At 35.7% G+C, this 12733-nt stretch overlaps 1 protein-coding gene across 6 annotated transcripts in view; it reads left to right on the top strand.

Moving 5' to 3' along the window:
* Nucleotides 1–12733, top strand: part of SIPA1L2 (signal induced proliferation associated 1 like 2) — a 126543-nt gene that overhangs the window by 83851 nt on the left and 29959 nt on the right. For all 6 annotated transcript variants that reach the window (XM_042025250.1, XM_042025249.1, XM_042025246.1 and 3 more), the window contains 2 exons: nucleotides 592–866; nucleotides 11698–11955. In XM_042025250.1, coding sequence (XP_041881184.1) covers nucleotides 592–866; nucleotides 11698–11955 — 533 coding nt within the window. The remainder of the gene's footprint in view (nucleotides 1–591; nucleotides 867–11697; nucleotides 11956–12733) is intronic.

Raw genomic sequence — 12733 nt, 5'->3', positions numbered from 1 at the left:
TCACAGTCTATAGAAATGAACCTGCTTAGCAAAATCTGAATTTGAAGGGTTTTGGTTACTCTGTATAAAAACAAAACTTCTTTTCATTGAATATGAGGAAAGTAATTTTTTTGTATTCTAAGTTTTCCAGTGACAAGAAAACTCTCATCCCATTTTAGTAATATCCTCATCTGGAGATGATGGTAGTTAATCTGCCTATGAAGCAAAATAAATTAATACTTTCTTCATTGCTATTTTCCTGAGGAAAACAAGCTGCTAGAACTGAAGCACTTCACTCAATTTGGCTCATGTTATAGCTCGTGTTTAATACTGTTTAATACTGAGTAAAAAATTCTTGCATTCCTGCAGTCAGCCAAAAAGAACGAAGTAATTGACAGGGTTGTTTTGTATTTTGAAATATTTTTAGCGTCATGAAATTTTTTATTCCTTTTGTTTTATGTAGAAACCTTCATTCAAACATAAATGTTAAAATAATTTCATTTTAGTGTATTAAAGATACTTAATATCCAGCCATACATGACCTTATAGTGTTTGTAAACAGATGTGTCTGTGTGCCCTGACAATCGCGTTAACGATCTGGTGCTTCTTTAGATAGTGACCAGAGGATGTGAAACCACGGAAATGACCCTGCGGAGGAATGGGTTGGGCCAGCTTGGATTCCACGTGAACTTTGAAGGGATAGTGGCAGACGTGGAGCCCTTTGGTTTTGCATGGAAAGCAGGCCTACGGCAAGGGAGCCGCCTGGTTGAGATCTGCAAAGTGGCTGTGGCAACTCTGACTCACGAGCAAATGATCGACCTTTTACGCACATCGGTGACAGTAAAAGTGGTGATTATTCAACCACACGAGGATGGAGCGCCCAGAAGGTAACCAGCAGCCTTCTCAACGCAACATTTGTATCTGGGTTTTTTTCCTCTGCTCCTGCTTAAATGATGGCTTTTATTGGAGGCCTTCAGTAAATGGATATTGTCTGTCGTGTTGGGTGATAGTATTATTGAGGGTCTTAAAGCAATCTTATCCCCAAACCCCATATTGACTTGTTACAAAAGATAAAATAAGATCCTACAAGAAATTTAATGGAAAATTTAGTTTTGTATTACTTTAAAAGGGCAGGAAGTAAACTTTAGTGTGTCATGACCAAGCTGTTCTGAAAGCTGATGTTACTTCTTTTCTTCCATAGGAGAGTTTTATGTTTATGCTGAATTTAAAAATGTGGAATCCTTCTTATAAAATTGTACCTTGTCTTTGTGATTTCTCCAATTCCTGACTATTGAAAAATATTTGTTTTACTTTTTTCTTCTATTGAAATTTAACGAAAATAGTGAATTACTGGGTTCTGGACATCTATGGTACCAAGTACCAAGTCCTACTCACTTTCTACAGAAATCTAATTTCTTCACATTAAACAGTGAATTCCATCAATGGGTTTATCATTTAAAGCAGAGAAATCTTGTTGCAACTTGAAATATATGCTCACGCTCAGGGAAAGACAGTAAAAAAAATCATTACAGTGACTGTGTCAGTGTTTTCAGGAATGAGATGCATTTTACTTTCATCAGTGTTCCTTTTTTGGTGACAAAATACATTTTTCTCCATCTTTAATATCATGAGGCAGAGAAGTAGGAAAAAATCAAAACTTTGTAACAGTGTGACTTTATTTCTCACTCTCCTTGCCTAGTCAGTGTTAATTTGGCTCATTCTAAATGAGAACAGTATCAGAGTATATTTAATTACTTCTCTTCTTGTAGCAGGCCAACTTTAAATCTCTTGTTGATTTTTAATTCAACAGAAAAAACATTAGATGTGTTGCTTTTGGCAAGACAACAAGCAATAAAATTTTACGTAGCGTGCAGCACTGTGAAGTCAATGCCAACTGTATGCGAATGCTGTTTAATTGGTGGCAATTCTCCAAGCAGTCATTGGCTTGATGTATGACACACAAGGGCTGTCCCCTGCCTCAACCTGCATGTTGATGCCTCCCTTTCAGAACAAAATGCCTGTGAATGTAGAATACCACCGTTTTGCTTAGTTGGATAGAAATTTGCAATTAAGCCTCTCTTTGCTTAGCTTTGCTATTCTCACCATCTGCTTCTGGGTATGAATTTTCACTGACTTGTTTGGTATACGTTTCCAAGCTGTTTACAGAATATGAGCCTAATGAGCTGATCCTACTATATTGAAGGTAGAAATGTGTATTTTATAGGCCCTGATAGAAAAATACATACTGTATGAACTGTTTATATTGTCTTTGATATAAATCTTCTTCTAGAGGTAAAATGTTTAAATCCCAGATCAGTGTGATACATAGCACTCAAGTCTGTGTAGGAGGAGTTTGAACTGAGTGTTAGCACACTGGGAAAAATCTGCAAAAGCTGCTCCTCTTTATAATTTTGAGCATTTTTAAAACTGTGACTAATTACTAAGAAAAATGAATTTTTTTTAAAACTATGTGTCTGTTCTAAAATTTTTTAAAAAGCATGTTTTAAGTTCTTTTTAGCTTTACCTTTCTAGTATATATATATTAAAAAGAAATGTCTCTCTGTCTCAAATACCAATTTCCCACTGAAACAGAGAGCTGCTCATTTTCCTGTTTATATCCCTAAAAATACAATTAGTGACTTCGATTGTCCAGTCTCTGGAGGGTTTTGAGCTTGCCTTTTTGCAATGTTTATAATCTAAACAGAGCAGACAGAACACCATTGTAGGTGTTGTGTGACAAGTCTGAGAATTTCAGTTGACAAATATGATCTATGACATCGTAAAATATATTAATGAATGAGGGGAAAGAGGAGAGGGCAGAAAGCGATAAATTATATAAATTTGGGGAAAAAAAGATAGCCTATCACTGCTACTTACTAGTTAAAACTTGTGCAAATCCATCTCCCTGTTTGCTACTCAATTGCTTCTCTTAGCCTTCTGCAGGTTCTTGTCACAGAAACAGAGAATAGTTGAGGTTGGAAAGGATCTCTGCAGCTTTTTGAGTCGAGCCCCATTGCTCAAAGCAAGGTCAGCTAGAGCAGACTGCTGATGGACATGTTCACTGGGTTTTGTATATCTCCAAGGATGGAGATTCAACCATTCAATATTTCAATTTCAGTATGCAATCATCCTTTCAGTAAGAAAAGTTTTTATGTTTACTTACATGGAATTTCCTGTACTTCAGTTTTGCACCTTGCCTTCTGTGTTCTCACTGGATACAACTCTTAAGTCTGTCATCTTTTTTCCTTACCACCCCATTAGATATTTTATACACATTGATAAAATCCCTCCTGAGCCTTTTCTTTCCCTGGCTGAATGATCCCAGCCCTCAGCCTCTCCTTATGATTCAGATACTCTCAGCCCTTAATTGTCTTTGATCCTTTGCTGGATTTGCTCCATATGTTCGTGTCTCTCTTGTACTCTGGTATCAGGTTTACTGAGAAATTTACAGGCAGTAGTTCTGGACATAAAAGGGGAGTATCTGGAGAACTAAAATCTATTTCACCTTCATTTGACAAGAAATGTCACTGTCCATGGAGAGTCTATGCATGGCCAAATAGGATAGAATCAAGCCTCTGTGAGTGATAGCAAACACATACCTGTGATAAACATTTAAGGCAGGTGTGACAGTTCATCAGGAGAGAACTTTTTTGTATCAAGTAACTGTAATAATTATCAAATAACACTCAAAGCTGACATACAGATATTCCTGTTACATTTGGGGGTCCATCCATCCTTGACCCATACATTACACGTGTCTAGGGGAATGATGGTTAAAAAGCAGGAGAAAGCTTTACATCTATGCTACAGTAATTATTGCTTTTATTCACAGCTGGGTTTAGAGGTTTCCTGCTAAGAAATGATGCATCAGAGTATCTGATATATGTAGGAAAAAATATCTGGAGGCTGAAATAAGTCCCTTGAAAGTTTTTCTCATCCTACAGAGTATATGATCTTTTGGCAGTTGGGTAGGCTTTTCTTCTCTGTATTTCAACCTGATTTCTCAGAGTACATACTGGTGGTTTGTTCTTTCAGGTTTTTTGGGGTTTTTTGTTTTTTAACCTAAATACCATAATCTAGGGTTTCAAGTTCAGCCACTAAGATTTTTCCCCCAGTGCATGGACATAAAAATACATTCATCCTTGTTTCTAAAAGAATCAGTTACATTAAAATTTTACACACATTTACAAGAATAGAAAAATAATTTTAGAAAAAAAATCCAGAGTTTCATGAAAACATCCATATGTATCATTTTATTAATGCCTGTCTTTAATTTTCTGAGATAATCAGCTGATTTTCACTTCTTGAAAGACTAGCTTCTGTTTAGCTTTGTCTGCTGGGTTTTATGAATACAAAGCAAAGAGGAATTTTTCTTTGCATTGCTTACTAGCACTGGTTCCTTGCTGGGATCAAATTCTGAAGTGAGTTTACACAGATTGGATGTGAGTGCCATGGAGTGTCTTGGGAATTGTACCCTTCAAGTGAAAATTAGTTTCAAGTGTATAAGGGTATTTCCAAAGCAGTCCCTTGAAAAAACATCAGCCAAAGTGGAGATCTTTAATCAAGTTCTTGACTTCATTTTTGTTTTGTCTGTTAGCTTACCCACAAATAATCTTCAATCCATCATTTTAAAAGAAAACCAACAAAATAGGTGTGCACCCCCCGAGAATAAACTATTAGCAATAAACTATTAACAAGGATTTTTTTTTTCTGCATACCATCTTGCATTCATTTATTTCAGCATGAAAATAAATTATTTGAATGTTGAAGGTGCTTACAAAGGAATGTTACAGACTGATTAGGAAATTACAGAGGAAAATTCTGCTCAATAAATGTCTTCCTTTACTTAATGTAGATCCTTCTACTAAAGTCTTGATAGTAGTATATGCAAAAGCAATCATGGAATAAGGCCTTTCATTTATTATTCTATAGAATTAATGGACTTGAGACAAAGCTCCTGCTGTTTTCAGTTTGCTCCAGCAATTAAATAATCATGCACAAATTGATGCAGAAATCAAAATTATTTGTGTGGCATCAGGCTGATATTTAGATAGGAAGAAGATTGCTCTTTAAAACATAAGTTCTTTAAATTACAAAGCAGTATTAGAACAAACATATTAGTCATTGTTTTCAGATCTGAATAAGTATTCTTGTGTCGTATTTGTTTCTGTGCTAGGTCTGTCCCTTCAGAATTGTTGGTTTGTTCTTGTTGTTGCCAATATTCCGTGGTACTGCAGCGCAGTAGCTGGGATTGTGTGCATTTGAGCAGGAGAATAATGGTGTTCATTCTGATTTGCTCTCGCTGGTGGTGTTACAGCAGTGCTCAAGGACACTATACCCTTAATCAGCCAAATCCAATCAAGGAATTCAAGCACTTCTAGATCTATTTTGAACTGTAGATTTTGTTAGATTCTTTTTTGCTACGTTTTACCTATGTGTCTGTCTTAGTTCAACTGCCATTATATATATATATATAAAAAACTGCTTGAGAGCTGGTTAAGAAACAATTTCTAGGAAATTTAGAAATCAAAAAAAACTTAAAGCAAAATTTCTGGGGCTGAGCTATAAACAGAAACTGGTGAGCTGTAGCAGCAGTAGTTTCCACTGTTGGTCTGAACAAGCAAGAGACTCTTTTTCTGCTGTTGTAGGTAGTTTTGAAAATGGAAATGTTTTAGTAACTATGACTGAAACTGCCTGTGGGCCATTTTTAAGTATTACTGCAATTCTTTTGAGGTTGTTTTATTCTCGTGAACCTTGCAAACTCTTTCTTACAAATAAAATAGATGTAATGACTTATTTTTCAGTCCTGATGCCTTTTCCCCTTAAATGGTTGTGATTTCTTTCAACAAATTGTCTTTCTGGGGCTTTTTTTTAAAGAAGATAACCAGATAGATAACCAGCAGAGTATAAAGTGTTTGGGCAAATGCTTTTATGAAGAGGTTACCGTGTGGTGGAGTTTGAATATTGCCAAGGGGTGTATGCCATAAGCTGGTGGAATAGTTCATAGGGCCTTCAGATTCTTAAAATTTATTTACTTATTTAATAAATTAAGCTACCTAAGATAGAAAGAAACCAGGTCTAACACGACCTGGGGCAGGTTGAAGCAACAGAACTTGAAACTGAATGTTTGGTTGTAGAAGTAGAATTTGGATGTACCAAATCTTTACATTACCACCCCTGCTACTAGTTTAAGAAGGCTGAAAATACCTGAAAACTCTAGATTCTGATGTTTTGTAGAAGTAACTGAAAGAACTACCATTAAGAAAATGTGATGATACTAACTGGAAGCTGTACTACTTGCAAAAGTTAATCCTCTCTTCCCAACAAAAAGTAAAATGGTAGAAAATGCTTAGCTGTATTTCTTACCCAAGTAAAGTCATTGATTTTTTTCTTACTGAGTTATGAATGAACTTATAGCAGGAGTTAATTATAATTGCTAAAGTTAATTATGTGTACAGTTGTTACAGTCAAGCAGAAAAAAACTCAAAAATGACTGGCAAAGCTCTGCTTGTCTCTATGGAGAGATGTAAAGAAGTGTTCCAGACTCTTTTTTCCCCCCGCTTTTTTCTTTTCTTTCTTCTCTCTATTCATGGAATCCTAGTAGAATCATGTGGGTTGGAAAGGACCTTACAGATCATCTGGTTCCTGTCTGTATTTCTCTTTTTCATGTAACAATACAGATGTAGAGGCTCTTTAGGAGGCCTCTGAATTGCTTGTCAACTCATCATCATGAGGGTTCTTTTTAAAACTGAATAGTAGTCAAGATCAGAAGGACAATGATGAGTTTATCTTCAAGAAGGAGGGATTGGCAGCTTCAACTCTTTAACTCCATGGAGGGACTGCCAGAGTTATCACTTGCCTTAAACCAAAGTGATGGGGTGGGCAGCAGCCTTGTCCGAGGTTGGTGTAAACAATCTCATACATCTGTTGTGGTATGAAATTATTTTAAAATAAAATTGAATTACTTTTTTGCAATGGCTTTTTTAGATGATGTGTGTGTAAACCTGTAAATAGATTTCTGAGATGTCAGAACTTGACATTTTTGTCTTGACTTTTTGATCAAAATTCTCTTAGACCATTTCAGTATTATGCAGTGTCTTGGACTTGTGCTGTAGCTGATATAGGGAGTCTGTGGAGTTGAGATATTACCTCCAAAAGGTACTTCACAGTGTCAGGGAAGGGAAAATCTATGTATGTCTTAACTAACTACATCATGAGTCCAAGCAAAACTAAGCTACTAAATTCCGCTTTTCAATTAAGTCCCTATAATTACCTGAAGTGAATCTGTGTTTTATTATGTGGATTTAATAGATTGCATGATGAGTCCTCAGTCTCATTGTGTCACTATGGGCACTACTATAGTGTAAGAACAAACATGCACTGTAATAGAACTGGTTGTTTTCAAAAACAAAGTTTGAGTTAGCAGAATGCAGTTACTTATTGTACTGCTAGATAAAGACTCTTTATTGAGCAGGATTAAATGTTTGGTATTGAAATGGTGGTGGTAAGGGATAACTTATCAGTGCAATAAACTGATGCACACCAGGGATTGTTTCTCTATCCATGCATCTCCCTGCAATACAGTGAACTGAAGTTAAATTGTAACCAAGTCATACCCAGTAGCTGATAGTCATAGGATGTAGCAGAAAAGAAGGCTTTTGTGCAGCTATCAAGGTGACAGGCTGCTGATCATGGTGCACAGGAACTTCCTAACTTTTCCACAGAGAAGGATGTTTACTGAGTTTAACCAGCATCCCTGCCCAATATAGGTCCTTCACAGAGCCAATTACAGAGCCTTTATATAGTATCTGAAACTAATATTGCAAGGTTTGGTTAATGTAGTTTGAAAAATTTAATGGACTTCTTGATAAATCTTTCAGAACATAATGCTCCTTGCAGGGGCATTTGAATATTGCAAACTTTTATAGTGGACTCTTAAATTTTATTATTCTGTCATGACCTGCAAGCTGTATCCTAGAGTCATGCTCTCTGAAATTGCAGAGTAGGTTTTATTAACCAAAATTTTAATAGGATAATATGGCTCTTGAACCCAAGGTATTAGTAAGAGTCTGTGCTTTATGATGAAGGATTGATTTAATTAATACCAGACTCTAGTGAAGGGCAGGAAGTGCTATAATTTCTGATGTGTGGTTAAGATATGGTCACATTTGCTTGTTAAATATCTTGAGTCTGTTTTTCAAATGCTGTATTGAATATAATTGCGATAGACGTTTGATATCTTATACTTGTTTAACATAAATTTAAATATCTTTTCAAAACCATAAAATAGAGATTTGTCTTTATGTATCCTTTAAAGTGAATTTTAATAAAATATATATAAAATTTAAATTTAAAAGCTATCATTCAATACCAGTGCCAACGTATATTATTGCACTACTGGAATAAGTAACAAAATTATGACTAAAAGTTAGATAAAGGTCAAATTACATATTTAAGAGGAAAATGCATTTATTTTTTGTGGGTTTTTTTTTCATGCAAGATAACTTACAATTTGATCCATGGTGGGGAGTGGAGATGGGGATTGCAGGCATGAAGTAATTCCTTCTCTTTCACCCTGATATAGGAGTTAGCTACAATTATGACTTTACCTATCTCAGAATACTGCAGTATCTGTTCTTTAGGCAGTGCTTGTGAAGCAGTGAAGCATATTTTTTCCTGTAAATGTTGAAATGATTGGTTTGGTACTTTTAAATCAGAATTTAAAAGTCTTATGTGACAAAAGAAGCTATCTGAAACCATGGAAATTCTTTTTTGACCCAGTTAAAACAAACATTCCAGGGCTCTGTTTTGAATTCATAAGGAACACTGCAGAATTTTTAAAGTGATTTGAAACAGGGTTGTTTTGTAAGCCTTTTTCTGCAGAAACTGTGCCCTCAATTTTTTTTTCTCATTTTTTGGAAGAATATGTTTTGAAGCAAACAAACACAAAATTTTACAAAATTTTCAGTTCTTCCTCAGTGTGGGAAAGCTTTTTGTTTACTATTATTATATCATGCTTTTGTTAATTAGTCAGCAAGCTAAGTCAAACTAAATAGTAGTAACAGTCCCTTTTGCTTTTAAAACCCATAGCTATTTTTACAGCATTTGGAGTACTTTATGGGGAGTATCTAATGAGGGATACGATCACAATTACATGCTGTAACTTTCTCAATTACCAAGATGAACTGTGAAATTGATGTCTTAATAACAAAAGCTGGGGAGGGGGTGGTTTGTTTCTAAGTTTTAAAGCCCATAGGAATGAAGAAGGGGGTGAAACAATAGTAAGAAATTAGCAGAAGGGAGATAGAAATTTTTAGCCTACATATTTGTTCAACTTCATCCTCAAATAATGGAAAACTGTGTATATATTGCCACAATGGAAAGTTATGCTGTGCACCAAACTAATATTAACCTTGCTATGTCATCTCTGCATTCTTTGGTCTGTTTGTTTTGTATGTAAAACTTCTTATAAGAAAAGAAAAAAAGGATCATGGTTGCATTGCTGGAGGCTGTTGTCTCCTACACCTTCTTGGTTGAAGGCAATGAATGAGGCAGGGACTTGTATGAAGGGAAGAATGATCTTGGAATATAAGCAGTTGATAATTGCCCTGGAGAAGTGTATTCTATATATGCTTCAGCAGTAGAAGGGTTTGCACAGTTCTGTGCAATTCACTTAACTTGACCTTTTCATGGTGTTCATCACTTTAAGAGCCCACCATGTGATTCTCAGAAGTATGAAAAAAGTTTTAAAAATCGATACCTGGACTGAGGCAGTTTGAAGTGGTGTTCTGAGTAACTGTGGCACTTTCAGGGTGAGGGAAAGGCTAGAGATATATCAAATTGACCCTCTGAAATGATGTGATAATTTTATAACAGTGATTTCTCTGTAGCACCATTCCATGTCTGTGAGAAGAGATTATTAGAGTGGTTTTACCTCCTTAGGGAAGCTCAAACCAGAAAATCATGATTGTGAAATGCTGTGATGCCTCCAGTGTGTCCAACTATGATTTGTCAGCAGAGGTTACACATGTCAAATTTTATTGGTGCATCTTACAGTGATATTTCCCATAAAAGAATAACCTTGAAAAACCAGGAATTCTGAGTTCTGCTTTGGAACATTCTAACTCATCCGCTCATCTTCATCAAGGTGTCTTTCATCCTATATTGACTATTAATCTCCATTCTCAATACTTTTATCCTCTATATTTTTAAGTTCTTTAGCTTTTTCATATGTTTGAGTGCCACCGGGGCAGAGATTAAATGCTACAGAAGAAACTTGCCTATTTGCTACTAAAAAATTCAGCAGAAATATTTGAAATATTTGGCTGGATCAGACTGGGCATATACAGAGTATCTAGAATGTAATTGCTACAGTTGCTCATGGGTCTTCTCTTCAACAACCTTGAATAAGACAGTTTGTGTTTTTCTAACTTTTTTTTTTAAATCTGTTTAGCAGAACACTGGTAATGAAAATATTCTTGGGGGGGGTTGATTCAGAAGCTTTAATGCACAGTAATTTAACATGTGAGAATTTATACAATTTACTTGCACTGCACATTTGTGTTAAGTCATTTATGCCAAGATATTTTCAGGATTAAGACTGTAAACTCTTTACACTCTATTACACTTTCTCTAAGTGATTTTAATTTAGTTGCAAATGGTAAATGTTGGGTTTTCAACAAAAGCAAAGGTTGATCAAGGCTCAGCTCAGGGAATGGAGCAGAATTGTACTTGAGACAGAGGAGTAAATTTTCACTATTTCTTACTTAACCTTAATGTGTTGCTTTAGAAGTATTTAGGGTGTTTTCTTTATAGATATTGATTTAGTACACACTGCCTATCAGACAAATAATGGAGATGGAATGTTGAGAATATAAAATATCTCCAGTGATAATCAGTGCTGACTTAAAGGGTGTGTGAAGCTTCTATTAACCAATTTCTGAAACAGTAACCCTTAATTATTGAATATAGTCTGAGTCTACAGCAAATATCCCACAGGAACACTGATCTCTGTGGAACACTATCAGTACTTTTACCAGAGTTCAGACTGTCTGTGAATACTGTTAGTATTTAACCACACTGTAAACTTCAAGCAGAGGTGGTAAGCCAGACTGTTTCTGATCTTTCTCTTCCTTCCAATTCCCCATCTCTTCCAGGCATACAAATCCCCAGGAAAAGAGACATTAGAAATACACTTTGAAAACACAGGGAGAAATATTTAGGTTCCAGTTAATCATTTGCATTGTATTCTATGTGCTCTGTCATTTGGTGGGGTCAAGGTGGGATTCTAAAGGAGAGTTCTCAACCCCACTAAGAAATGTTTAGTTTGCTGCAAAGCAACAAACCTATTTCTGAAATTTAAACAAACCAAAGCTGGTTTAGAAAAACTTGATGCTTTATGACTTCTAAATTGTTTCTAAAAGTTTTTGTTATGTAAAATTCAAGCTGCAGATTAATTTATAAAAGTTTAGTATGTTCCCTGTTCTGAAGGGTGAGGAGAGAGTTCAAAGATCTTTGAACACATGACAGCAAATCTTTTATTTTGAAATGTTTTCTACCTGCTTGGTGTGACAATTTTGAAGTGTTTAAAGTACAGTGCTGTATGAACACCTTTGGGCACCTGGAATCAAAATGTGCACATACTTCTGACTGTGAATGCAAGATTCCTCTCTCTGTTCTCTCCTGTGAGACTGATGAGCGTTTTTATTTGCCCCACAGGGGTTGTTCAGAACTTTGTCGTATACCCATGGTGGAATACAAACTTGACAGTGAAGGCACCCCATGTGAGTATAAAACCCCTTTCAGAAGGAATACCACTTGGCATCGGGTGCCGACTCCCGCTGGGCAGCCTCTCTCTCGTGCCTCTCCAATCCTAGGAACATCTGACAGACTGCAGTGCCAGCAGCTTCTCCAGCAGGCTCAGACAGCCATTCCTCGTAGCACTTCCTTTGATAGAAAACTGCCAGATGGTGCAAGGTAATACACTCTCTGGTTAATGCCTGTCATATTCCTAATGTGGATTACTTTTGAAATCTCTGTTTTCTAGAACTTCGGTGTCTTATTTTTTAAACCTCATTTTATTGAGTTTTGACAGTAATTTTAATTCTGAGGTTGTATTAAATAGCATTCACTGCAGCAGTCTGCTTGAAACAAGTGACTTTTGGTGTTTGTGATGGAAGTGGGCTGTACTCAGGATCCTACTGCTGAGGACAGCTGACCTTTCCCTTTTATCCCAAATCAGTGAAGTGGGAAACTGCCTTGTGACTTCTGCATCTTAATAATGTCCTGTTCCCCACCTTTTGGAAGACTATTTAAACAAATATTGAGTGTAAATAAAATGAACTCATTCCTTTAAAAATTAATTATTTAATCTCATTACCAAGCTATTGGCATAGTTTCAAAGGGTTCTGTAACTCATTACCAGCCCTTATGCTTTGCTTTGCTTTTAATTAAACAAAGCAGAGCTTGTGATTTGAATATGTAACACCTCTTAGATGATGGGATGGTATCCTTAAATGTTAGCTCTGTTCTAATTTTATCATAATTCTTCATAAGATGAAACTTCTTTTTTAAACATAAAAATTTGCAAATACATTTGACCTTTGAATTATTTAGGAACACCATATGTCTTGAGCAGAACTCTGCCCTTTATTGTTTACAATTATTTCCTCTTATGCCCTTATCTATGGGATGATGTAGTTCTAATTTCCAATGAAATAATTACTGCATGTTGAAAAGATCTAATTGATATAAA

Source organism: Corvus kubaryi, unplaced genomic scaffold (genome assembly GCF_017639235.1).
Source record: "Corvus kubaryi isolate FWS band 111438036 unplaced genomic scaffold, C.kubaryi_AGA036_p1.0 37266, whole genome shotgun sequence".
Classification (NCBI taxonomy): Eukaryota; Metazoa; Chordata; class Aves; order Passeriformes; family Corvidae; genus Corvus; species Corvus kubaryi.
This window is presented reverse-complemented; position numbering and strand designations above follow the sequence as displayed.